This window comes from Dermacentor variabilis, chromosome 3, assembly GCF_050947875.1.
Source record: "Dermacentor variabilis isolate Ectoservices chromosome 3, ASM5094787v1, whole genome shotgun sequence".
Taxonomy (NCBI): domain Eukaryota; kingdom Metazoa; phylum Arthropoda; class Arachnida; order Ixodida; family Ixodidae; genus Dermacentor; species Dermacentor variabilis.
The window spans coordinates 22121936-22147964 of NC_134570.1; the positions used below are offsets into that span (position 1 = coordinate 22121936).

Genomic DNA, 26029 nt, shown 5'->3' on the forward strand with positions numbered 1-26029 from the left:
TGCAAACCGAAGGATGCTGAGATATTCGCCGTCAATCCTTCTCAGTTTAACAGCTTGAATACTTCAACCAAGCACGCAGTGCTTGGATGAAGTATTCACACATTTATCGAAGTACACACATCAGCGCTTGTGTGTACGTGTCTTCCTTCTTGCGGTCGTCTGTTTGCGCTGTTACCCATGTGTTTCAAGCACGCAGTGAATAGCATTGAAGAGATTGTATCTCCTTGTCGGACCCCTTTCTTCATAGGTATCCCCTACTTTTCTTGTGGAGAATTAAGATAGCTGTGGAATCTCTGTATATATTTTCCAAGATATTTACGTAAACGTCCTGTATCCCTTGATCCCGTAATGTCTCTATGGCTGTTGGTATCTAGACTGAATCGAATACCTTTTCGTAATCTATGAAAGCCGTGTAAAGAGGCTGATTGAACCCTGCAGATTTCTCGATTACCTGATCGATGACATGAATGTGACCCATTCTCCCTTCCTGAAACCTGCCTGTTCCCTTGGTTATCAATTTTTGCCCTTACTCTATTGGAGATTATCTTGGTGAATATTTTATATAATACTGGAAGTAAGCTATATTATTCCGCAACTGTAGGGTCCCACAACCTCAACTGGCGACGTGCACACGGATGTATGGCCGCTTACAAGCGCAACAATATAATTAAATGCACTTTCGACGCCGCATTGGGCACTCTTCGACAAAAAATCCCAGTACGCATGTGCGCCTGCAGTCACAGTGTATTCAATTTGATGGTAATATTGAAGGCTTCAGGTGTACAATGGTATGCATCACGTAAGAGCCGAAATAAACTGCTTTTCGTTCAAATACATTCGGGGGTGAGGCTGAAAAACATCGTTTTCTAAATATTTTTCAGTTCTCCTTAATTCCGAACCGTTATGAACCCGCATGAATTCGCTCAATCTGATTCGAACCGCTATGTTTTTGCTCCAGAGCTGAATCTGAACAGAACCGGAAAATATTCAGGAGTATGAAGCCGAACCCGAAAACTTTTCGGTGTGATACCCTGGTCAGTCAGGCCTGGGCACTTGAACAACTGCAATAGTTGCACGGGTAGCCTTTTGCGCAAATGATGGATGTGGCCATCGTCATATTCTCTTTGACTACAAAAATGGTCTCGAGTACAGCCGGTTTATTGTCGTCAGGAGAGAGAGGCGCTGAACGTCGTAGCAAGGGCACATACGCTACACCGGAAGCTCAATGGTTTCCTCGCACCTACAGGATGAAACTTCGGCCTATTATTAGGAGCTGGTGCCCGTAGGGAAGGACGAGAGCGTCAAATATTCGCAATTCGCGGTATGTTCCCATTTATTATGCGAATATCCAGAGCCCTTGGAGCTATCGTCCTGCGTTAACAGCACGTAGCGTGATACATTTCTTGAGGTCGCGATCCGCACTCGCGTGTGACCGGCACGCGTTTTTCTGTGCGCATTCTGCAACCATCGGTTACATTTTGAATGCTTCTTTTCGTTTAATCATTCAGTGGCTCATGATAACGGCGGCGCCGGGACTGAAGGCATGGGGCAGAAAAAAATAGAAAACAATGCAATTGTTATAAAACCGGCCCCAGAGAAACCCATTACAATGCAAGTGACCTTATATGAGGCAAGCCCTATGGCCGTACAGAGCATGCACTAGTCCCGAGCGGACTTTTACAAAGAGTAAAGTACGGATTGCGCGAACCTATCCGCGCAAGCCGCATGCTCGCCAAGCGCCTAGAAAGGATGGATGGATGGATGGATGGATGGATGGATGGATGGATGGATGGAAAACTTTATTTGGTCCTGCAAGTAGTGATAATTAACCATTAAGCGGGCCGCTCCCACGTCGGGACCGGAAGGCCAAGCCTCACGGCCACGTCGTGAGCCTGCTGGACAGCCAAGAATTGTTCATCCAGGTCCGGGCTGCGTAGTGCAGCCTCCCACCTGGACGCATCCTTGATCGCCTAGAAAGGAAACCCGACCGTAAAGCACCAACTGGTCGAAAAGGAAGACTCATGGCTGAGGCCATGTTTGTTTCAGTGAATGAACTATCGCCTGCTATAAGAACTACAGAACGACAGTGGCCACAAAGGACGTATGCGAGTGCGCTGTTTCGTTTACAGATCTCGAGGGATGCATGTACTTTACGTAAACTTGGTAGCGCCACTTAGCAAGCAATATCGAAAAGTTATGCCAACTTTTCCAGTTCTTGGCGTGCTTCAATCTCAGTTCAACTACTCGTTGACTCATCACGATGTCGTGACTCGTGGTTCTCGCTGACATCTACAGCTGTCTTTGGGACTTGTGCAGCGCGGGTTCGCTCTAGACTGAAGAGCGTGGTTAACCACCACTCCACGAAATCACCACGACCACCCGAAAAATCCGTTCTGCACGTGTTAACTTTCGCGACGTCGCGCCCTAAACAAGCTTGGGAATAACCCCATCGACTTTTGAAGGACCTGCCGCTTCCCCCCTCGGGTGCAGCCCAGATTATTGCGATACGAGAGGGAGCAGAGAGACCACCGCAGGCACAGCCCATGTATAGGAGCAAAGACATTTGCTGTGCGTTATCACGTGTACGAAAAGGTCTCGCCCAGGCAGGGATGCAGGATTTCTTTAAGTGGGAAGAGGGAGGGGTCTGACTTTGAGATTATTATTATTATTATTATTATTATTATTATTATTATTATTATTATTATTATTATTATTATTATTATTATTATTATTATTATTATTATTATTATTATTTGCTTTTTTACATGCTGACGAATTCTCTTCAATAATCATTTAATCTTTATCTTCAAAGCAAAACAACAGTAACAGCTGGTAAAAAAGGACTTTACGAATTTGTCACGTGCCGTACGCTGGCGCAGGCTGCGTACACAAATTATAGGAAAGAGAGGGGGGAGGGAGTCAAGGACACACTCCCTGGATCCGCGCATGGTCTCGTCTGCAGGTTGGAAGAAGTTGCTCTCTAAAATTGCTCTCGAGCTGAGCACGCCCCCTTTAGTCGGAAGCGGGCGTTAACAGAGCTCGCTGGTGTGCCTGTGCCGATAGCAATAGAAACAGACAAGAGTGCGAAATACTGTTTCAGTTGTAGATGGCATCATTTTAAGTTTTACAGAGAGAGCTGTTTCGACGGTTTTGTCGTCATCTCTGTCACCGTAACTCAGTGACGTATGCATGTCACGAAACGTCGGACGTCTCGCCAGTGCTAACTGTACATGGAATGTTGCGGTAGCTTCGCCATGCTTTGCCTGACGTCGTCATCCGAAGAGCGCGAGCGTCTAGCTTCGTGTAATCGCCGTCTTCGGTGTCGTCGTCGCCGTCATAGTGCTTGTCACCGTTGTTGTTGGCACAGTCATCGGTCGAATGTGTCGTGCATGGTGACACTTAAGGATTTTTGTTTGCGTGACCATTCCTAACTTGTGTTGAGACTGCAGATAAGATCAAACAAAGTCGAAGAAAGACGCCACTGGTATTTTGAGCGTCCACATATCGCACAGGTTCGCCTAGCGGTCGGAACGCGACAGCACCTTTAGTAATTGTCGCGCCACTTTAGCAACTCGCTTTCCTCGATTATATTCAGTGCACAGTCGTTATGCTCGCCGACTGACTCTTTTGACGGCGACGGACCCGAAAGAAAGTCACGTGTCAACCTGCATGCTTCCCGATCCGCGTCCAGCGTCGGCGGCGAGTCTCGATATCAGCGCAGTGGCGCGTGCCGCGCGCCCGCCGCCCCGGTCCCGCGCCCATCGCGCTCGGCGCAGAGAAGACGCGCGCCACTACGTGTTGTGGCTCCGAACGTGACGTGCATGCCGAAAGAGCACGCATCGATCGCCGCCGCAAAACGAATGGCGCACGCCTGCCAATCCCCCTACTCTCCGGCCGCGCGTCGCTTTCCTGCTTTTTCTTTACAACGCGCGCGCGCTATTAGTAATTTTTTGCGAGCCTCCCACGGACCGACCCGCATCGCGCCGATCTGCATGCGCAACTCCATCGACTCCGAGGGCCACGGATTGAGTCAGCGCCGACGGAGAGCTCTAGGATTACGTACCCTTCGTCTCCCCTTTTTCTTCTATCTTTTTTTTTTTTCCGAAGCTGTCCTCCGCCTCCCCCGCGGGCGGGCGTCTTCATTACACACGTCCGAGAAGGGTAGAAGGGGGGGAGGGGGGGATGCGCCTTTCCTTCGGGTAGCCATCTCAGTCGGGGTACCCCGCGCGCCTTTTTACAACGTCCGTCGAACGTGTGCATCCCGATGGCCAGGCGAAACAAGAAGCGCGTAAGGCAGAGAGAAGCCAGAGCGGTATAGGGGGGAGGGGGGAAGGCAAAGAAAGAGCGCGCGAGATGGACGCGGATTTCGCGCGGATCACACGCCGCTGTTTCTCGCGACGACGAACCTTCGTTGCGCGCCCGCTGATGATAAAAATGCATTCTCGGAGCGGCGCCGAACGAACCCTTCGGGCGTTCCTCCGGCGTTCTGAGGTCTAGCTCTCAAGTGCACGGACGTGTAGCTGGCCGGAGGCAGCGTGCCGAAGTTTGGTGCCAGCCGCGTCGTAATTTTCTGAATGCGAAAGCGCGTGCGGGGGCGAGGCGCTTGTTTCTATTCGGTTTCTGCATCCGGAGCAGCAAGTCAATGCGAGTGCACCGGGCCTGCGGCCTTCGATGTATACGATACGAACACTTCTCCTTACTCGGTTCCTGTAAGCATGCTCTTGCGATTCCAAGAAAAAAAAATGTTTGGCAAACACGTACGCGAACACTCTGAAAGCAGGACATGCTCGCACGCAGGCAAGCCTTTCAAGCGTTTGAACTACACCTGGCGCGGCTAAAATATGCACTCACGTCGGAACTGTTTATTAATTCACGCAACCGGAATTGCAGGCAAGTCGAATTCTGCCTAAATACTCGGTAGAAGGGTGTATGGACACATCTGCAAAATCCGAGCGTGTACTTTCTAAACCAACAGGAGCACGTGCGTTTGCAGGCGTCAAGCCTGTGCGGACCGAGGAAAAGTTCTCAAAGTGCTCGTTACGACAGCAGCTCAAATGTTCTTGTTGTCACGAAGAGGTTCCAATACAGTGAAAAAGACTGCCGACAACGGGAAAGTTTTTAAACTGTTGATCACAGTTAGAAGCTTTGACGTATTGTCTCAATCAGACTTGCACGTAGGGAATTACATGTAATTAATTACATGTAATCTATCACATTTCTTGGTAATTTTGTAATTTAACGATTACATCTTGTACTCGATAACGCTCACTGTAATTCAAGTACATTTCTTTTTCAGTAACGAGCTACATGCAGGGTGTCGGAACTAAGTGTTTTTCATTCCGGTTTTAGTTTCGTTCCACTGAAAAATGTTCCGTTGCGGTTCTGCTCCGTAACGCAAAAAAAAAAAAAAGCTCAGTGCACGCCCTTCCAAGAGGGATGACCAGCGAAGCTGTGTATGTGGGCCATGGCGAACTGCACCTCCGCCGCGGGTCGGCCCAGCATTGCACTGTCTTCGGGATCGGCCTACGTATGGGGAGTGCTTAATGCCTGCGTCACCTCCTCCGCAGGTCGGCCCAGCATTTCCCTGTCTTCGGGATCGGCTATACGTGTGGGGAGTGCTTAATGCCTGCGTCACCTCCACCGCGGGTCGGCCCTGCGTTGCACTGTCTTCGGGATCGGCCCACGTAGGGGGAGTGCTTAACGCCTGCTTCACCTCCGCCGCGGGTCGGCCCCGCATTGCACTGTCTTTGGGATCCGCTATAAGTAAGGGGAGTGCTTAATGCCTGCGTCACCTCCGCCGCGGGTTGGCCCCGCATTGCACTGTCTTCGGTATCGGCCTACGTATGGGGAGTGCTTAATGCTTACGTCACCTCCTCCGTAGGTCGGCCCTGCATTTCCCTGTCTTCGGGATCGGCTATACGTGTGGGGAGTGCTTAATGCCTGCATCACCTCCGCCGCGGGTCGGCCCAGCATTTCCCTGTCTTCGGGATCGGCTATACGTGTGGGGAGTGCTTAATGCCTGCGTCACCTCCGCCGCGGGTCGGCCCTGCGTTGCACTGACTTCGGTATCGACCCACGTAGGGGGAGTGCTTAACGCCTGCTTCACCTCCGCCGCGGGTTGGCCCCGCATTGCACTGTCTTTGGGATCGGCTATAAGTAAGGGGAGTGCTCAATGCCTGCGTCACCTCCGCCGCGGGTCGGCCCAACATTGCGCTATCTTCGGGATTTTTTTCTGCACGCGGACACGATAGTTGGGAATGTATCCCTTAACAGCTTCGCTGTAAAAATGATACGAAAATGTTCATAACGGTTTCGGTTCGCATGCAAAAATTTTCAAACGTAACGATAAAACAAAGTATTTATTTTTCTCAATAAGTGAATTATGAATTCTGAGATCATGCTCAGTGCCTTGAGTCAAGGCATTGAGCATGATCTCTGAAGCAGCACGTCCTTGAGTGTGCTCGCCGAAATGTGAGGCCACTGTTCCGATAAAACTAACGTAAACGAAGGATGAAACTTCGGTAACAAAGTGTTGCGCCCGTGAAAAAGAAAACGATAGGTTCTTCAGCGCACAGTCCCTGGGTATTCTTACGATGCCAATCTGCTAGAGCTAGTGGAGCGCTCCACCGGCTATCGCTCGTACTATTCCTGCCTGAGATATGCGCTTATGCGGACCCCTGAGATGCGCCCTAATGCTGGCGTTGCCTGACGTCTGTTCTTTCCGATTAACGACTTTCCTCTCGAACCGAAAATCAATAAAAAATATTTCGGTTTCACTCCGAAACAAAAGAATAAATTACGTTCTGGTTACGTTCTCGTTCCGCTCAAAAATAACGTTTTTTTTTCTTCTCGTTTTTGTTTCTTTTTTCGTTCCGACACAGTGGTTGCATGTAATTAGTTACTTTATTGGTGAGTCAAGTTTCAACAGGTGAAGCAATTTTGGGAGCCTGAATATGACGGGAGCTATAAAGTAGAAGGCCTAAGATCGTGCCAAACAGCAGCCTCGCTAGGCAAATCCTGGCAAATCCGGGAGCTCTTGTTAACGCGGCACCAGATGTTAGCCGAGGAATTAATGAAACCGATGCTTGTATGTCTCCACAGCGAAGGCCACTTAGGATATTAATGCCAAGATATCACCTACGGTTGATTTCTACAGTTTTCCATTGGCTCAACCGTCAGGGTCTTCTTCAGGTCCCAGCAACAATGACGCGCTGCGCGCCAGAGACGAATACCAAGTGCTGAGTAACGACAATATTGTGCGCAAGCTGCCCGTACGTTACAACACCGCCCGGCCACGCAGCCCGCACGTCGAGCGAGTTTTCGGTGTCGCTGCTAATGTCTTCACGACAAAGACGAGGGAAGATGACCAATGAAATTTTTTTAAAAGGAATTGTTTGTAAGTATAAGCAAAGTGTAAAGGGCTGCAGAGGATGCACCGAACGCGCTAGGCCACTGAGCACGTGCTGGTGGGCGAGTTGGTTATGCATGATAACAACGAAGGCGCCAAATAAAACAACGGACGAAGGAAGGAGACAGGAGATAACGACGTAGGCGCTAGGCCAGCTCATTCTGTTTACTGTATCTGTGAAATGTTATTCAGAGTTCTGAGGAAAGTAACGTAGAAGTAATTGATTATATTGAATAATTCCTCAATCATATACGTGGAGCAGTAATTGGTAATTGTAATCACTTACATTTTTGAACGATGTAATTATAATTGGTTGCATTTTTATGTAACGTGTTCAGGTCTGGTCTCCGAACACAGCACCACTTGTATGTAGCTGCGTACGAAACCGTATTTGTAACCGCGCACCTAACAGCACTCGTGAGGGCCTTACTTGAGCCCAAACCCTCAGCCACGTCCCCCCTTACCCTTCCCCCTTTCAATAAAGTTTATCACCACCACCAAGTCAGTTATTATTACCTTGAAATGAACATTATAAAAAAATTATGAGCAAAACGAGAACAAGGTGAAAGGACACCTTGTTCTCGTTTTACTCATCGTCTTGAATTTCCATCTCCCGCCTTCGCCGTATTTTCCATGTAGAGCAATGCTAAGACGAGCCCCGAAATATCCGTACAACGGCATTATCTTTCGCATTTCACGACCGCCAATGGCTGCAGACACCTTTATGCAAAAATCTGCAATGGTCATTCCGAGATGTCCATTCTTTCGGCTATATGCGACACACTATACAGGTGAGCCGGGTTCGGCCCACGGGCCTACGAGGTATATGACACTCGCTTGCCAAGATCGACCACGATCTTGGCAAGCGAGCTTTTTCAAGCTGAGCTTTTCTTCCCTGCCTTCCCCAATCTGTTGGAAATAAAGATGTATTCAATTCAATTCAATCATGCCGTCATCCTCATGTCGTCGTGAAGACGACTCTATGACGGCGACGCAGTGACGATGATGAAATGACGAAGGAGCATTGACATAGATGGAACGGCGAATGCATGACGACAGTGAGATGGCGATATTAAAATGATGATGGTGGTCTAACCACGACAGCATGATGACGAGTGTATGACGACGATGTGACGACGACGGTATGACGACAATCGTATGAAGAAGCTATTAAACGGACACGACGTCATCATGACGACGGCTGTGTGAAGACGACACAATGACAACGATGGCGTGACAATGACGCCACAATCCCGATTGAATGACCACAGCGTGATTACGATGTAATCACAAAAAGGGAATGACATAGATAGAGCGACGAAGGCGGTGTGACGACGACGGCATGAAGACAATCGGTGGCGACGGCTGTATGACGACGACGGTATGACGAGAGTCGGATGACGAAGCTGGAATGACGACAATGCAGCTACTACGACGGCATCGCGGCCACGAGCACATAATCGTACCTAGTGACCTAGGCTAGTAGACAAGAAGGGGAAAATGGGCGAGTTGGTGTGGAAGCATGGCTAATTTGAGATGCTGCAAAATACATGCGATAAGGTAACGCAGCAATAAAGTGAAGGCTAGCGTTTGATATGCAAGCTGTGGAAGTAGCGATGTACTGTCTGTACTGCTACTGAAACGCTGTATAATCGAGTACTCAATAAACAAAAACATATAACAAACAGCACGAAGCAGCGAAGACCGATTGTTCTCAAAGACTGACTCGAACACTGCAGTCGCCGCCGGCATCATCGTTGTACAGTGTTTTGCATTCTTACAGTGTCTTACAGCGGCTTGCATTCCGACTGGCGATATCCCCCGAGAAAACTGGCGCAGAAGTCTCAATCCGCCGTCATTTTTATTTCTGTATATTGGACATCTACTGCGCACACCAGCCACGGCAAACCTTATGTTCTCGCTTCTGAGCTCGTCGTCCCCACTCCGTTTTCCTCCCATTTGCGTGTCGCTCCTCTCGCTGTTTGGTAGTTGACGCGGCATTGTCAGCTCCAAGCTTGGAATTGTGAAACTCCTCTACACAAGAGTATACCGCGCCTGCTTCACGTCCGCCCGCACCCGCAAATAAATAAATAAATGAATATATATATATATATATATATATATATTTGGAATCGCAGTGAACAACCAGCGCGACAAGGTTGTTCTCATGCCATAAACACAGGCAGGCACACGTTGACAAACCTTTAGTGTGACCAGAGGGGGGACTATCATCGTGTCGCCTACAAAAGAGCCCCTCACCCCTCCCGCACGAACGGTAAGATGGCGCGCCGTGGAAAAGATGTGCTATCGAAGACCAAGGTAATCATTCTATAGTCGTGCTTAGATCTCTCCTAGCGGAATACTCGTCCTCCCCAGGGCATTCGCACAGTCTTACGAAGGCGAAGGCGGCAACCCGCATCAAAAGTAGAACGAACAAGAACACGAATTTGAGAGATCGCTCTACGCCGCACAACACATGTATAGCTGTGTTGTAGAGGAGATGTAGCAGTATAGCTGTGCTGTAAACGGAGATGTAGCAGAGGTAATCGGCTGGTGCATATATAGCAAGTCATCGGTATAACCAAATCGCTTTATTCAAAATATCGCTTTCTTCGAAGTTCTTCGTGCTCCCGACAGCAGTACATGCATCATATACCGGGTTGTTCGAATTGCGTGCAGCGTCACGGGACTCCTCTTCGTGCGAGGCGAGAAATCCGCACGGGACTGGTCGGTGCAACATATGGAATGGCCTTTTGCGCTTCTCTGTGTCAATCTGGACAGGCCAACGAGTGGCGCAACGGTCAATCCGCCACATGGCGGCAGCTACTCGGGTATAAATGTGTCGCGTCACGATAACGACCAGACGAGAGGCGGTTGCTTACGGGCGTCAGTAGAATTTCGCCACTTCCGAGCGCTGCCAAAGCTGCTTCAAACGACTTCTGCCGAGCGCAGAAGTCGTTTGAACACAGGTTTATCGAACTCCTGCGCTATTGGAGCGCCCGTCCAGGGTTACTACGGCGCCTTTATAAGGTATCCGCTTATTTATTTATTTATTTATTTATTTATTTATTTATTTATTTATTTATTTATTTGTTTGTTTGTTTGTTTATACATACACACATACATACATACATACATACATACATACATACATACATACATACATACATACATACATACATACATACATACATACATACATACATACATACATACATACATACATACATACATACATACATAATGCATGGTCCTAAGAATCACAAAGTATGCAATGAGTGCAATAACGAAATTGTAGAATAGTAAATTTCGAATGTTAGGGGGTAGCTGGTTCCACGATTCGATGCATCGGGGAAAAAAGTTATATTTTAATTTGTCAGTTTTGGCGTACAGAGGTGCAATATTTAGAAGGCGAAAATTATTGGTAGTACAAGGTTTAGCAAACAATGTATTCCAAAGATGGGTAACGTTCAGAGGTAACAGTGGTATAAAACAGTTTAGTTTAAGGCTTTCTACATGACGCAGGCCTGTTAGGGAGGACAGGTTCAAGAAAGGAAGATTAGAAGAGGGGGAGAAGTATTTTCCGTAACGCTGGTATATAAATCGAATAGCTTTTTTGTTTTCACAGATTCCAGTTTTTTTTTTATGCCGGGTTTCAAATATGGGATCCAAATGACACAGCCGTATTCCAAGACTGGCCGCATTCAGGTTTTCTACGTAAGCAATTTTGTTTATTTAGGGGCTGAGCGCAGTGCACGCTTTAGGTAACCTAGACGTATAGAGCGTTAGTTTAGAACAGGTTGCTTCAATATGTTTAGACCATGATATATCGCGTGTGAAAAGAATGCCAAGGTACTTAAATTTCAATACTTTTTCTAGAGGAAAACAACTGAAACAATAAGGAAGGAACAATTGTGTAGTACATGTCGAGAAGGGCAAAGAGACAACTTTGCGAAAATAATTGTTCGTCCCACTAGCTGCCCCACGTACAAAAGTTGGAAAATGCTCTGTTCAGAACGACGTGGTCTTCATGACTGGTAGTAGCGTGATAGATAACACATGCATCGGCGTAACGACGGATTTTAGTTGATAGCATGTTGTCAGGCGGCTCATTTAAATGCAGGAGGGAAAGAAGCCGGCCTAAAACTGAACCATGCGGAACACCAGAGGTAACGGCCGGCGAGGTTATTTCGCTGAATTGAAACAAACGTATTGTGACCTATCTGAAAGAAAACTAGAAATCCAGGTAAGTATAGGCTAGGGTTATTTAAAATGGAAAGATGTATGGAAAAACTTTATTGACAGTCCTGACATATACGCGATCATCGCGAAGTGGGCCGCTCCCACGTTCGGTCGGGCAGGCCGAGCCTGGCCGCCGCATCATGGGCTCTCTGAAGGGCCCAGATTTGGCCCCCGTAGTCGGGACTTCTCAGTGACGTATTGTTACTGTTACTGAGACGTACTGGTCTGCTTGATCTGGGTCTCGTAACGAGGGGCATACTATTTAGTTTACGCAGATGTTTGGAATGTACAACTGTATCAACGGCTTTCGAAAACTCTACAAATAGGACATAGATTTGAAGGCCTATACGTCTAGGGCATGGCAGATGTTAGAAAATTCAGATATTTGCTTAATGGTGCTGAATCCACAGCGAAAACCATGCTGGTAGGCTGTTAAAATATTGTTTACGTCAAGAAACTCGATATGTTCGTGGATGGCATGTTCTAAAAGTTTACTACAACTAAAGTCTAAGAAAATCGGTCTGTAGTTGAATAGGTCTTGTTTACTCCCAGACTTGTGCAAAGGAATGACTTTGCCAACTTTCCATGATGAAGGAACGCTACATGTTTGCAAGGATTTATTAAATATCACTGTAAGGAAACTGCTAGATCAGAACGCGTGCCGTATGAGAAAGGAATTCCGCTTGTAACGAAGTACAACTTATAAGGAAGTTCCTTTCTTGTCCCAGTGGCTTCGTTATAAATAGTGTTAACTGTACGTATATGGCTTCTATCTCCCACTTTGCCTCGCAGGAAATTTGTATACGTGCGAAAGGTGCGTATGCTACGAAATAGTTCTCTTGTATCTCGCTATACAACCAACGTTTGTCTCGGATAATGATCGAGCACATCGTTTGCTCTCTTCCAGCGGGGTCCTTTCACTGTCGCGTTCAGGAGGCGGACAGGAGCGTTCTCGACCTCCCCGCACGAATGTGCGTTTACCTGAACACCCACCCTGTATTTGCCTATTCCCGCAGGACGCTGAAAATCCAGCCGCCAGCGCGCTGTCAGCCGCTGAAAAGTTACAGTGTGCGGCCCGTTTGCTACCTGCGTGCTGTATATCTTGCTCGACATTCACTGTCGCTCAATAGTGCCTTTGTCTAAACGCCTATTCTCTAGAGAGACAATACGAGATAGGAAAAGTAGCGAGGTTACCAGAGGGACGGCACGCGGTGCGTGCGTACGTGCGTGTGTGTGCGTCATATCAGTCCACAATAAGTGCTCCTGATGGACATTTTCAGGAAACCAAGAGGTATTCCGCGCATTACCGTCATGAAATATGTGCCGCCAGCGGCCTAAACTCCGTTACATATTTTGTAAGGTGGACGGCGGCGTGAGATAACACGTTTCTAAGTTGAAGACAGCTAGTGGGCTTACCTGGGCTCAGGCAGTAACCGGATATGTTATGCTGAATGGGTAATATGAATGGATAACCCGTTAAAACGCCAACACGATAAAACGGAATGGGCCCCGACAAAACAAGATCACTGCAAAAGGTGAAGCCACCTGCTTCCAAACTGATTGGTGAATTTAGAACTAAATGAAAGTTGTTGTTTTTTTCTCAAGACTAGCATTCTCCAAAAGCTTCAGCAGTCGGCTGTAATTTCATTACAGTATCGCGTGAATTTTATTTGTTCTCTGGTGACCTTGACGTGCACAATACCTTCATGATTGACTTCAGTGAAAGATAACTACATGAAACAGGAAAGGTTAACTAGAAAGGCTTTCCTGTTTGTTAGCCTGTACTGGGAAAAGAGATTGGAGGACGCTTAAGCTTCGCCTTTAACAGTGGAACACGATAGCATTCAAAGCTCCCTGAGTGCTTCTCACGCTTCCCGGCAACTGCAGCTTATGTAGCCGTAATGTTCGCCGGGAAACGCTGGAAGTGAACGCTATGCACGAAGGGCGAGCTTTGCGGTTCTTTATTTGATGGTGTGCAAGAATACGAGGGGCCGCGCCGCTCCTACTGAGACAGACCTCAAACGGCAGCTTGAAAACACTATCGCGTTAAAAGGGATTTGTGTTTCAGTTTCCGCGTAACAGAATGATGTTTTCGCGTATATTCAAATTACAATCCGACGTTATCGTGTATGTAAGCTGTGTGTAAGTCGCGCCTTACGATTTTTCTACGCATTTTTTCTTGAGAACTTCAGTTAGTTCAGTAATTTCCTTGCGCCACGTGGAGGGCCTGCGTGGTTTGGTATGCGTGGCTCGAACTTCCTCTTGTCGAAGCAACGTTCGACGCCGGATGCCGATCATCTTTGTATATTTCCGTGGGTATATGCGTTTAGATGTTAGTGCGTGAGGACTCGGACATTACTTACGTTGAAAACGTGCTGTGTTTCGTTTCTTACATGTTATCGTCCCGGTGGAATTGTGCCGTGATTATGACTCAGTGTTCGTATCGTCTCTTGTCGAAATAAACTTTTTCTAAATACACATCTCATAGCATCGCTACAAAACTATGTAAAGTCACATCATCATTGTACATAACCATTGTGTATACTGTATATATTGAAAATCATTTATGTCGTGAGACAATTAGTGTACGTGAAACTGTGCGTTTCCGTGTGCCAATGTGGTTATATGTTAGTGAGTGTGGACTCAGACACTCCTTTCGAAACGTGACATGTATACAATGCTTCGTCCTTTGTATATGCTACCGTCCTGGTGAAATTGTGCCGTGATTGTGACTCGGTGTTCGTATCGTCTCTTGTTGAAAGAAACTTTTCTAAACACGGACGCCAACGCCGGATTTTCCGCGACGCGGGGCACTTAATTAACGCTATCGCGTTGAAAGGAGTGGATAAACGTGGACGTCTGAGCAGCGTACTGGGTAGGACGAGGAAGCGGTAACAAGCAGACAATGTAAGTTTGTGACGGGAAGGAACACTAGACCGTTTCTTCTCTCTCTAATCAAGCAAAGCGAATCATCATCCAGCCTGACCCACATAGATATAGAAATCACACAATCTAATTCGGGATAGCTAACTGCAGGAAGGCTACTTCTGCAAGACGGACGTTCATTTCGTGCTTGATGCATTGATTTTCTTTTCCCAGTAATTTATTTGCATGTTTTTCTTCGCTGCTAACAAAGCGTTTATGACTTTGTTGAGGCCTTTGTTTCGGGCACTCACACATGCTCTCCTCAGGCGAACTAGCGATATTCTGGTTTAAATTCAGTCACTATCTATCTATCTATCTATCTATCTATCTATCTATCTATCTATCTATCTATCTGTCTGTCTGTCTGTCTGTCTGTCTGTCTGTCTGTCTGTCTGTCTGTCTGTCTGTCTGTCTGTCTGTCTGTCTGTCTGTCTGTCTGTCTGTCTGTCTGTCTGTCTGTCTGTCTGTCTGTCTGTCTGTCTGTCTGTCTGTCTGTCTGTCTGTCTGTCTGTCTGTCTGTCTGTCTGTCTGTCTGTCTGTCTGTCTGTCTGTCTGTCTGTCTGTCTGTCTGTCTGTCTGTCTGTCTGTCTGTCTGTCTGTCTGTCTGTCTGTCTGTCTGTCTGTCTGTCTGTCTGTCTGTCTGTCTGTCTGTCTGTCTGTCTGTCTGTCTGTCTGTCTGTCTGTCTGTCTGTCTGTCTGTCTGTCTGTCTGTCTGTCTGTCTGTCTGTCTGTCTGTCTGTCTGTCTGTCTGTCTGTCTGTCTGTCTGTCTGTCTGTCTGTCTGTCTGTCTGTCTGTCTGTCTGTCTGTCTGTCTGTCTGTCTGTCTGTCTGTCTGTCTGTCTGTCTGTCTGTCTGTCTGTCTGTCTGTCTGTCTGTCTGTCTGTCTGTCTGTCTGTCTGTCTGTCTGTCTGTCTGTCTGTCTGTCTGTCTGTCTGTCTGTCTGTCTGTCTGTCTGTCTGTCTGTCTGTCTGTCTGTCTGTCTGTCTGTCTGTCTGTCTGTCTGTCTGTCTGTCTGTCTGTCTGTCTGTCTGTCTGTCTGTCTGTCTGTCTGTCTGTCTGTCTGTCTGTCTGTCTGTCTGTCTGTCTGTCTGTCTGTCTGTCTGTCTGTCTGTCTGTCTGTCTGTCTGTCTGTCTGTCTGTCTGTCTGTCTGTCTGTCTGTCTGTCTGTCTGTCTGTCTGTCTGTCTGTCTGTCTGTCTGTCTGTCTGTCTGTCTGTCTGTCTGTCTGTCTGTCTGTCTGTCTGTCTGTCTGTCTGTCTGTCTGTCTGTCTGTCTGTCTGTCTGTCTGTCTGTCTGTCTGTCTGTCTGTCTGTCTGTCTGTCTGTCTGTCTGTCTGTCTGTCTGTCTGTCTGTCTGTCTGTCTGTCTGTCTGTCTGTCTGTCTGTCTGTCTGTCTGTCTGTCTGTCTGTCTGTCTGTCTGTCTGTCTGTCTGTCTGTCTGTCTGTCTGTCTGTCTGTCTGTCTGTCTGTCTGTCTGTCTGTCTGTCTGTCTGTCTGTCTGTCTGTCTGTCTGTCTGTCTGTCTGTCTGTCTGTCTGTCTGTCTGTCTGTCTGTCTGTCTGTCTGTCTGTCTGTCTGTCTGTCTGTCTGTCTGTCTGTCTGTCTGTCTGTCTGTCTGTCTGTCTGTCTGTCTGTCTGTCTGTCTGTCTGTCTGTCTGTCTGTCTGTCTGTCTGTCTGTCTGTCTATCTATCTATCTATCTATCTATCTATCTATTATTTCTTGCAAAAATGTGAACTTGTTACCCATAGAAATAGTATGTATAGAAGAGTTCATCTCGGAAGTTTTGGAATAAGGCGACACGCGATTGCGTACTCCGAGAAAGTTTCGCGATCGCGTCTAGGAGATTTCTGCGGCTGACATTTTCTTTCAGTACACCGTCTCTGATGGTTTTGTGAACGGTGCTTTGAAATTCTACTTCTGCCAATTTTATTCGAATGAGAGTACGACTAGGGCTTTGATTACCCCTTGGAGGATTCTGCGGCTGGCACATCTCTGAATGCTGCCATTGAACAGCCCGTTAAATGTGGTTTGCAGACTCAATCTTGTCTATAATTTATTCGAATATACACTTGGACACCGACCGCTTCTGTAATCAACGGACACGATTCACGACGCCCAACATGACCAGCATTTTCGGAGTTTGCATGTACGGTAATGAAAGAGAATCGTGTTTCTTCATAGACTGTTTTTTCTAAAAAGGTTTTTGAAAACGATATCTGGACTTTTCTCTCTGTTTCTTTTTTTCATTTTCTTTTTTCTTAATGTTCAACATCATTGCATCTACCTCTATACATGCTTCTAAGACACGTGTTTCTTGTACGGATAAATATGCTTATGACAATCACTTCTAACATTAGTCCTTGCTGCAATAGTGGCCCCTGCCTGCCAGCGCTCGATGCCCCAGATTTGCAAACGTAGATAGCGAAAATACAGTGAGTGGGAGAAATGGAAAATAAAGAGTCCTTTGCTTAGCACCACGGCCCTGCTTCTGCGCACGCTGCGTGTGGCCGCCATATTAGGTACGTCTTGCTTGTCACGCCTTTGACTTAGGCGAAGGGAAAGCGGTGCAGCGTAAGTGTTTTACGTTGTGCCGCCACACGTGGAAGGGTGCAGAGAAACCCACCGGGTGGTGGATTAGCGTTGGCTGAAGACTATCGAGGCGAAGGTGCACTCTCAGAATTTTGTGAGCGGGATGCGCGCCCCGGTTCTTCCCGCTGGGGGCAGCGTGCACTGGCAAGCGCAGTGGCCGCAAGACGTCTTCGTCCTCCGTACACGACACCAGGCTCATCTCGACGGCCTTCGACGCGATGGCGCTCGTGGTGTCAAGATTCTGAGCTCGGTCAACGAGCCGCCTCCTCTTCCGTTGGCTGCTAACGTTCGGACGGCGTAAAATATGCAGTTTCTCTCGTGACGTCGCACTAAACAATTTGTCGCAGAAGATAGCGCAGTACGTATTTATTCAATTTCACGTCTGCGGCGCTGCAGAGCAACACGACAGATCACAAAGTATCAATTTTTTATGAGAAAGTTGGCCACTAAGTTCGCAGTTACGTCAGTCCAAACTGAATCAAATCATTTCCACTTGTAAGCTCAAGATAAAGTGGGAAATATAATTTAGAAGTAATAAATAAAGCGCAGATGCATGCTCTTATAATTCCCCCGGTGCGTTTAGAAGGTTGGAGAGAAATCCCAGCACTATGATACCACAATCCCTGCTGACTAGTGCGACAGTTTTCTCGGTGTTCTCTTCTTTTGCTTAATTTTTGGTTTCACCAGTGTTATAAAACTTAAAATGCGACTTTCCTTTAAACAGAGGTTAGCGCCTTGAGCAGCCTTTAAGTAATCATGCAAGATGCTCGCAGACGTGCAGCAGAAGAGGCATACAGCATGTTAACACTGAGAAGCCCACACATCCGGTGGGCTTCTCATCATCATCATCGGCAGCATCAGCACCACCACCACCATAATCATCATCATCATCATCATCATTTCATTATTATTATTATTATTATTATTATTATTATTATTATTATTATTATTATTATTATTATTATTATTATTATTATTATTATTATTATTATTAATTCAGTCATTCATGCATTCCTGCATGAATTTCTAATGATCCCGTGGGTTCATTCCATAGGTGAGGCTAGTTGTGACTAGTTGTGACAACTAGTCGTGTTGTGCATGCCTAGCACAACTCAACCTTTGCATAATAGCAATAGTTGTTCTACTTTATCGCGAGAAAGCGTCTTATACAAAGCGCCAGGCAGGCATCTATACAAAAATAACATAGTGCCCAGGCCTTCATGACATACCTTGGCTGCAGTCGATGACAGAGCACAAACCTAGCATTTCTTTTTGGAATGGGCCCCACTATACATGCAAAGCTCAGCACACGATGTTATTTGCATTCCGCTCCAATTAGATTGGGGCCGCGGCAGCCATCAGTCGAACCCGCGACATAGTGCTACGCAGCAGAACACCACAGCCGCCGCGTTACTCTAAGCGAGCATAAACAAAAGGCGCTGAGCTTCGATGCGACAAAATTAGTTGCGGGAAGAAATCTGCAACTTGCCTTTCGGACGAAAGCAAGAAAATATAAAGGCTCGCCCATTTAGAAAAAAAGGAAGAAAGAAAAAAAAGAACGAAACGCAGTTTTACCAAGAAGGCGAGACATCAATTGCGATAGCAAATCATTAGACAGCCGTACAAATAAAGGTTGGTAGTTTTTAGCGGCTGTACAAATTGCGGTAATCATCCGCTTATTATCTAAATCAACAAGCATGGTGCCACGCGTACACTGGCAAACCGAACAGGTCTCACTCAATGGCCACGGACACTCGTTGTCAGAACGCTGTCGTGATGAAGAGCGGCAGCAGCAGCGAGCGAAACATTTCGTGCTGCCTTTAGTTTCAAAGCTTTTTCGATGATTAGGCGACCTCCAACACTACACTCTTAAACAAATGTACGTCCTTTGGGTCGTATCTTGCCACACAACAATATTTGTCATCTGTCTTGCTAGCGTTTCCTTTTTTGAAAACGCTGCGCTCGCTACTTTCCTGACAAGAGCGCTCTGTCGTGCTGATAACGCGCATGCCGTTCGTGATTTGGAAGTACCAGGCTCGCAGCGTTAAAGAAGGAAAATGCGGACAAGACAGATGACGATTATTGTTGCGTGGCAAGATACCACCCAAAGGGTGTAATTTTGCTTAAGAGAGTAGGCGCGCGAGAACACAGCGCCCACGAGGCCACAAGCCGTATTGATATCTGCTCGTGTAGCCTATGTGCCCGCCGCAGGTTACCTCTGCGATACAGTGTACTGGCACTCCAACACTGGGCGAGCGGGAAGATGGCGCCCATCAAGCAACCTTCCTTCTCGGCTCACCCTCTCACGCTTACCCTCGCGCCTACAGCAAACGACAACGCGGGGCGCGAAAAGAGCTTATCGCACTTGGACTTTATGTGGAGCATCATGGCGACGACGGCGTAAATGCGGCTGGAATGTCCCTATAATTGCTATCGCAATAAAACAATAACAGAAAAAGCTCAACCTTACCGCGCACCCTCACGTGCAGAGAAGCAACATTTATTGCCTTTTTTTTACATACTCTCTCTCTCTCGTGTCCGTTACCCTTTCCACACTCTTAGCGTAGCGTTCGGAGCTGCACATGGTTAACCACTCGTTCTCGCTCTCCTGCTTCCCCTGTACAATACTACAGGAGCTCTACCACATCTTCATCCTACTTGAGATGAAGCACGCTTTACAGGAAGAACTCGTCAGCAAGCGAGGGTGCAGCGCGCGACAATCACATGGAAGAAGTGGGTGAAAAGCGAAAAGCGCCCAAGAGCTTTTATAGATGACCCCATGGTTTCTCAAGATGATCTGCGTGAAAGACTACTTTCTCGGGAGGTCCCTCTAAAAGCGACTTAATCAGTTCTGCTGAGGTAATCTAAAAGTTATTGTGGTGTCGAAGCAGCTGCTGTGCCACCTTTATATCTTGAGAGTACAATATGCCAGTGTTGACTATTCATTTTTTACAGTGAAGCTGTATATGGCTAGTCGATTCGTCCGTCCGTCTGTCGCCTGTATGCCGAAAATTCCTTTGGCGTAACCCCATGCGCATGCGCGAAAAAGAAAGAGAAAATAGGCGCGCGATTGACTGTGCCAGTAGTGACGTCGTTGCTCTCCATTGCAGCCGAGCGCGCGTACAGCAGTTTCTTTATGGCTCCCAAATGGGTAGGCCATGCGTAATACGTACTCCCGAGGAGCAGGCAGCTTTCATACAGCAACGCCGCGAGCAGAACCGGGAACGAACTCGTCTACGCCGTGCCTATGCTGCAGCCCGGACACAAGAACAGGTTCGTGCAGGCGAGCGCAAGCATCAACTGCGTACCAAGGATCCGGCAGCGTAACAAGCCGTAGTTTAATGAACCGTCGTGATTAACCCACTGATAATCACCGGGGCCGTATATTTCAGCTTCGCTGGTTAACCATCTGCGCGGAGTGCTTGGTTGGTGAATTTTTTTATTATATAAACGAAGACTCATAATCCTCGTGAATTTGCACGAATGAAGACATCGTTGTCATACTGTGACGTCGCGTTTATAAGTGATTCCAAAGTATCATCAATGGAATTGAAATGGACTTGCTCCATATATATATATATATATATATATATATATATAATTTTTTAGGTGAACAACTTCCGGAATTTTGCGAAGGCTAAATAAAGACTTGTAATACGTTAAATTTACCGATAATACTGTTTTAAGCACTTAAAAATTTACACACAGACACCGCAAAATAAATATTCGTGCAGTATACTTCGCGCCACCCAATTTCAGATGTGACGTCGACGGATCACGTGAATACTCGTCACTATAAACTATACTGCACACCTTCGCTTTCTCGACAGCTAGGTTCTTTAATCAACATGTCAAAAATGCAAAAACAAATAAGTGCAGATCGGGCAGAATTATGAAAAACAAAGTTTAGAGACCACATAGTATCATCGTAAACAAACAAAAATTTGTTGTCCGACGAATGAGCGAACTCACACCGGCACAATGACAAGGCTAAAATGGGAAAAAAAAGGTGAAAAAGCAAAAGCGCCACTGAACACACACAGTAAGCTACGCAACACCGTTTAATGCTGAGCCACGCACTGGCAGGCTGTTTGACGGACATGTCGAAGCAGCCTCTTAGCTCAAAACAAACATAACAGCACATGCAATCAGATGAGAGATGCTCGGAGAAGTTCCCTTTTGCTTGTGTTACTGTTGCTGATAAGAAAAAATTGTCCCGAATGTTTGTGTATTCGAGCACACGCATTGAGCAAGGCTAGTATAGCAGCCGCATTTGTCGAGCGCTCTTCCCGCAATATTTTGTTTATTATTGCCTCCTTCTTGGACAGCCGATTGTTGACGCCCGCCTGCATGGGAGGCCGACCGGCGCGAAGCTGTAGGTTTGCAAACAATGGCAAAAAATTTGCCGACACGCGCGTGTTCTCGTCCAATAAAAAAAAACAGTGTTTTGAGAAACAAACAACGGCCAGTCGAAGGCAGAGAGCAAATTGGAGGCCGCGGAGGAGCGCTGTCATCTGCCCAGCGCGGGCTTTCCGAATAGCTGCATGCCCGAGCACGTGCGCGGCCGAACAGCAGCCGGATGATGAGAGGGTTGCCCGTCACAATAGCCCGTTCCCGCCGAAGACAAACAGCGACCCCCGCGAAAGGGCTGCCCCATTTTCATCTTTTCATCCAACGGCGCAAACACATAAACCGCGCTTCGGATAATATCGATACAACGGACACCAACAAAGCACGGGACCCCACTGCTTTCGGAACCGAGTCACTCGTTCTCACCGTGAAATGCGTCAGTGAGGAAAAGAGAATGCGCTCCTACCGGTGCACGACGACCAAGTACGGGGAGGACGCAGTAGCCGCTGCAGTCCGACCGACCGACCAACGGAGCGAGCGGCTCGTTGGGCAAACGACGCGCAGTCAGGAAACGCGCGCGGAGGAATATTTTTGTTGTTGTTGTTGTTGTCGAGAGGCGCAGCGCCGTGAAAACGGAGCGTCGAGTAACGAATGAAAAGCGCGCGAAAGGTGGGAGGAAAACAGAGCCAGCGCGAAAGGAGGGGGGGGCTGTATTCATGGGCGGCACGTGCACCGGAATGAAAATTGGCTCCGCTTCTCCTCTCTCCTCCCGCTTAGTATTCGACGGCGACGGAAGCGCGAGAAAGGGGGTAACGCACGACGATCGTTGTTATATATATTATCGTTCTTCATATATTTTATGTCGACAGTTTCACTTGTTCTTTCCCTTCGCGCTTCAACCGTCCGTCCGCCCTTTAACTCACGGAATCGCGGAAGCGTTGCGGCGATTTATAGTTACGGCTACGTGTCGATGGGAGCAAACGTTTTCATTTGGGAAGCGGATCTTACCTCGGCTGGTTAAAATTTTATCCTTTTTGTTCTCTGTACTGCATTTTTTTCCTCCTTTACGCCCACGCTGTCCGCTTTTTTCTTTGTTTGTTTGTCGGATTCTCGCATATATGAGCTCGCGATCCATTCACGCTTCACACGGCGCTTTTTCGTAGATTAATTTAGAGTACAAGTAACAAAGCGGCAAAAGCGAGCTGGAAACTAGCGAGCAGCTAAACAAGGAAAGCTTATGTCATGAGATATGCGCGTTAGCAAGCGGTGGTTTTATTTTGTTGACTGCGCACTTTTTCTCTCGCTTTCCTGCTGCTGTCAACATTAAGAGTTTTACATAGCATATCTTCGCGGGATTTAAATTAACGCTTGAGATATCACAAAACGATCTAGCTTGTGCACGCACTGCAGGTATCGTTCTAGGCACAGATAAGTAATCTGGAAGCAGACAAGCAACAATTACACACACACACAAACACCAATGTTAAACTACAACGATTTTGTTTTTTTCGCTCCAAGGAAGTTCTTCAGGTAAGCTCCGAAGTACCAGCGACAAAATCACGGACAAAACTAAAAGTTATGCAGTGTCCTCAAATTATAAGCGATAAAAAAAACGAGGAAAATCACACGTTTGCATCACCTCACGACAGCTGTCAGTCAAATTTTAGATTGTGCACTAACTCCGTGTGCTGCCTCTAGCGAGTGTCAGACACTCCCCGTTACGCGCGCGTCTGCAGGTTTCCGACTTGTGTCAGACCTCGGCTTATGTTACAGACACCAGATTATTTTCGTAAAGCAACGCTCACATTTTGACATCGCTGACGGTAAATGCCCTGCGCGCAAGAAATGCGACTGCGGCACGAACGCCCGACGGCGGCGACCCACACCGGACCGGAAACGAAGGTGGGACTTTCAAATCGCCGCGCAGGTCTCGTGTTTAGTGGCGAAGCCGAGCCACTCCGGCGGTCAGAACCAAAACAATGCTGCTCCGGACGCGATCCGCACAACAACCACCGCAAACAACTCTCCGACAGTCAGTGTCACGTGCGGTAGACACTAGCTCCAACCTCGAGCGAGCGACCGGAAATAAAGCGGAGCATCGATCAGCGTTGATAACCTATCAATAGAGACCGGAGATGCACGCATTGGAGAAGTATATCGTTCCTGCGCTATCCGGAGAAAACGCCAAGTTTCTGACCGACGGACGTGTCGGCAGTTCCGTATCCAAGAGGGAAATGCAGCGCGCCCGCGCGAATAGCGTAAAAAAATTCGCTTACCTTTAAACGTGGTAGATCAAATTCACTCCAAAACCGGACTGAAGAGCGAGTGCCTGCAGCCATCTTGGCCCAAGACGAATGACAACTAATTGGCCACGTGACCACGCTGTTCGTCTTTACTCCTTGCCTCATCTGGCGCTTGTGTTACGTCTATGTTTTCAGTCACAAAATAAATCTACAATGCAAATAAATCAATTTGCATCAAATTTGCTGTTTTTAATGCGTATTTAAAACATTCTTTGGAGACTATACGCAATATTAAGGTTAAGAATATGTTGCACTGCAATGGTGGCTGCGGTCGAGGCTGCGCGTCCGTCGTTACAAGATGGCGGCAGCGTGGAGATGTCGTGATAGGAAAAGTTCATTTTTACACCAGTTGTCGTTGCATGGCGACAAATATTGTTCTTCTATTCATACAAGGATGCTCATCGCTGCTTATGACGATTATCTTGTCGCCTGGAGCCACCACCAGCAACGATTGTTTGCTGTCAGCGCAAAAACATTTTCAAGTACAGTTGAACCGGATAATTGCCTGGTGCGCTGATGTTCTATTTTCTGCTTGTTTCAGTTGATTTTGCGCCATGCAAAGTACACTTATATATAATAATAATGTACGGTTTGCGCCGTTATCCTTAGCTGTGATCGTTACCGGTTAATGTGTATTGTATACAAGTACATTTATGTTTGTCGACCTGCAGGAGTTGCTGCTTTCCAACCCGCCCATATTCGATGTTGACAACGTTCTCGTCAGTTGTACCAAGCACTTGCTGCTCACCGGGCCGCGGGGCATAACCGTTGCAGTGCTACCGAAAACGCCAGCCACTGTGGTGAAAGAGAAAAAGGCTTCATGCAGGTGAGGCAATTGTGCTACCGTGTGCATCTAGAATGTGAAGCGGCAGATTCCTCGTTGGCGTTGCTTAGTTCTCCGCGCACGGGCGCGGTAGCGCTGCAGAAGTCACGGGGCGTCTTTTTCATTGTAGGGTGCTGCTCTCATCACGACGATAGTTTGCATTGTTTACCAGTACTGCTCCTGAAGGGCACATGCAACCGGCAAACGGAGGCCTCAGGAGAGCACCTGAGATTATAATAAAGTAGGCAGCGCAGGATCTCCAGAACACCCTAAGGCAGGGGGGATCAAAGCTGGAAACAGGGCGGTCTGCGGTTTGGGGCCGCCGAGGCGGAGCGTGCTGGGAGTGTTCGCATATAAAATTGGCTGTCCACGACCAGCCGCTGGAGCCACACGCTCCAGCGTCGGCGAGCCCCAACGCAAGTGCCAGCCCGGGTTCTATCTAGCCTTGATGTTCCCGTTCCCGCTTTGGTGTCCTGGAGGCGCCACCAATAATACGAAATAATGACACGTTGTTAGAACTAGTAAATAAAAACTATTAAAGAAATATAATTACGCCCAGGCACCAACTTGTGACACAGTGCTACCGCGACCGTGCGAGAATTATGCAACGCCTACGAGGAGTTTACCACGTGAAGCTGTAGTCATGGGGCAGGATCAACCTAAAATGTGCATAAAAATGACACATGAAAATGCCGGACACACACACGGACAGATTCCTACAAGCTCAAAAGTTTCTGTGTGGCGGTTTACAACTTATCAGGGTCACATTTCTTTCAGATCGTGGACGCTTGGCGAACATTTCTTCCTGTGCCACAAGTCTATTTCTCTCGTCGACGTCGCCTGGCACCCCGACAGCGAGTCTGGCCTCCATGTCCTCACTCTTACAAGTGATAACAATTTGAGGTACGGACGTAAGAAGCCACCATGCAACACATTTAGATGCATTAGTAATTTCGTGCTTCGTGACATAAGTTAATCTATTTGTTTCTTTTGGAGTAGTTGTTTTCTTCACTTCATAGCTTTTTATATGCTTTAGAGAAGTTAAACAAGATTTCTGTCACAATGTCTCAGTTTTACCGTCTGTGATATGCAAATAAAACAATTATGTGATTCAGTATGCTCTCAGTTTGCTGCTTGCCACAACACAGTGCTGCTTGTGAGTAAAATAAGTTGCACTTGGTATGCTTGCATGGTAAGTTGCTCACCACTATCAAGAGGCTTATATTTCAGGCTACCAAGCTGTTAGCTCAAATAAATATAAAAATAAACTGTTCTTCACTTGGGCCTGTAGCATGCCAAAACAAACAAAAACCCATAAAGGTGCCTCAAAAAGTAAATTTTGCAGTTAATGAAAAATTTGTCGTTGTTAGGGGGTAGTCAAACTCGCTAC

General features: G+C 47.2%; 2 protein-coding genes across 4 annotated transcripts in view; one reads left to right on the top strand and one right to left on the bottom strand.

Moving 5' to 3' along the window:
- ct (homeobox protein, cut) overlaps positions 1 to 23867 on the bottom strand; it is a 749731-nt gene extending 725864 nt beyond the window's left edge. For all 3 annotated transcript variants that reach the window (XM_075684459.1, XM_075684458.1, XM_075684457.1), the window contains exon 1: positions 23790 to 23867. In XM_075684459.1, the coding sequence (XP_075540574.1) occupies positions 23790 to 23852 (63 nt within the window). In that variant the 5' untranslated portion in view covers positions 23853 to 23867. The remainder of the gene's footprint in view (positions 1 to 23789) is intronic.
- Positions 23868 to 24090: 223 nt separating this feature from the next.
- Positions 24091 to 26029, top strand: part of LOC142575262 (nucleoporin 88-like) — a 31966-nt gene continuing 30027 nt past the window's right edge. The window contains exons 1-3 of the mRNA XM_075684470.1: positions 24091 to 24324; positions 24488 to 24642; positions 25417 to 25542. Of these exons, the coding sequence (XP_075540585.1) occupies positions 24115 to 24324; positions 24488 to 24642; positions 25417 to 25542 (491 nt within the window). The 5' untranslated portion in view covers positions 24091 to 24114. The remainder of the gene's footprint in view (positions 24325 to 24487; positions 24643 to 25416; positions 25543 to 26029) is intronic.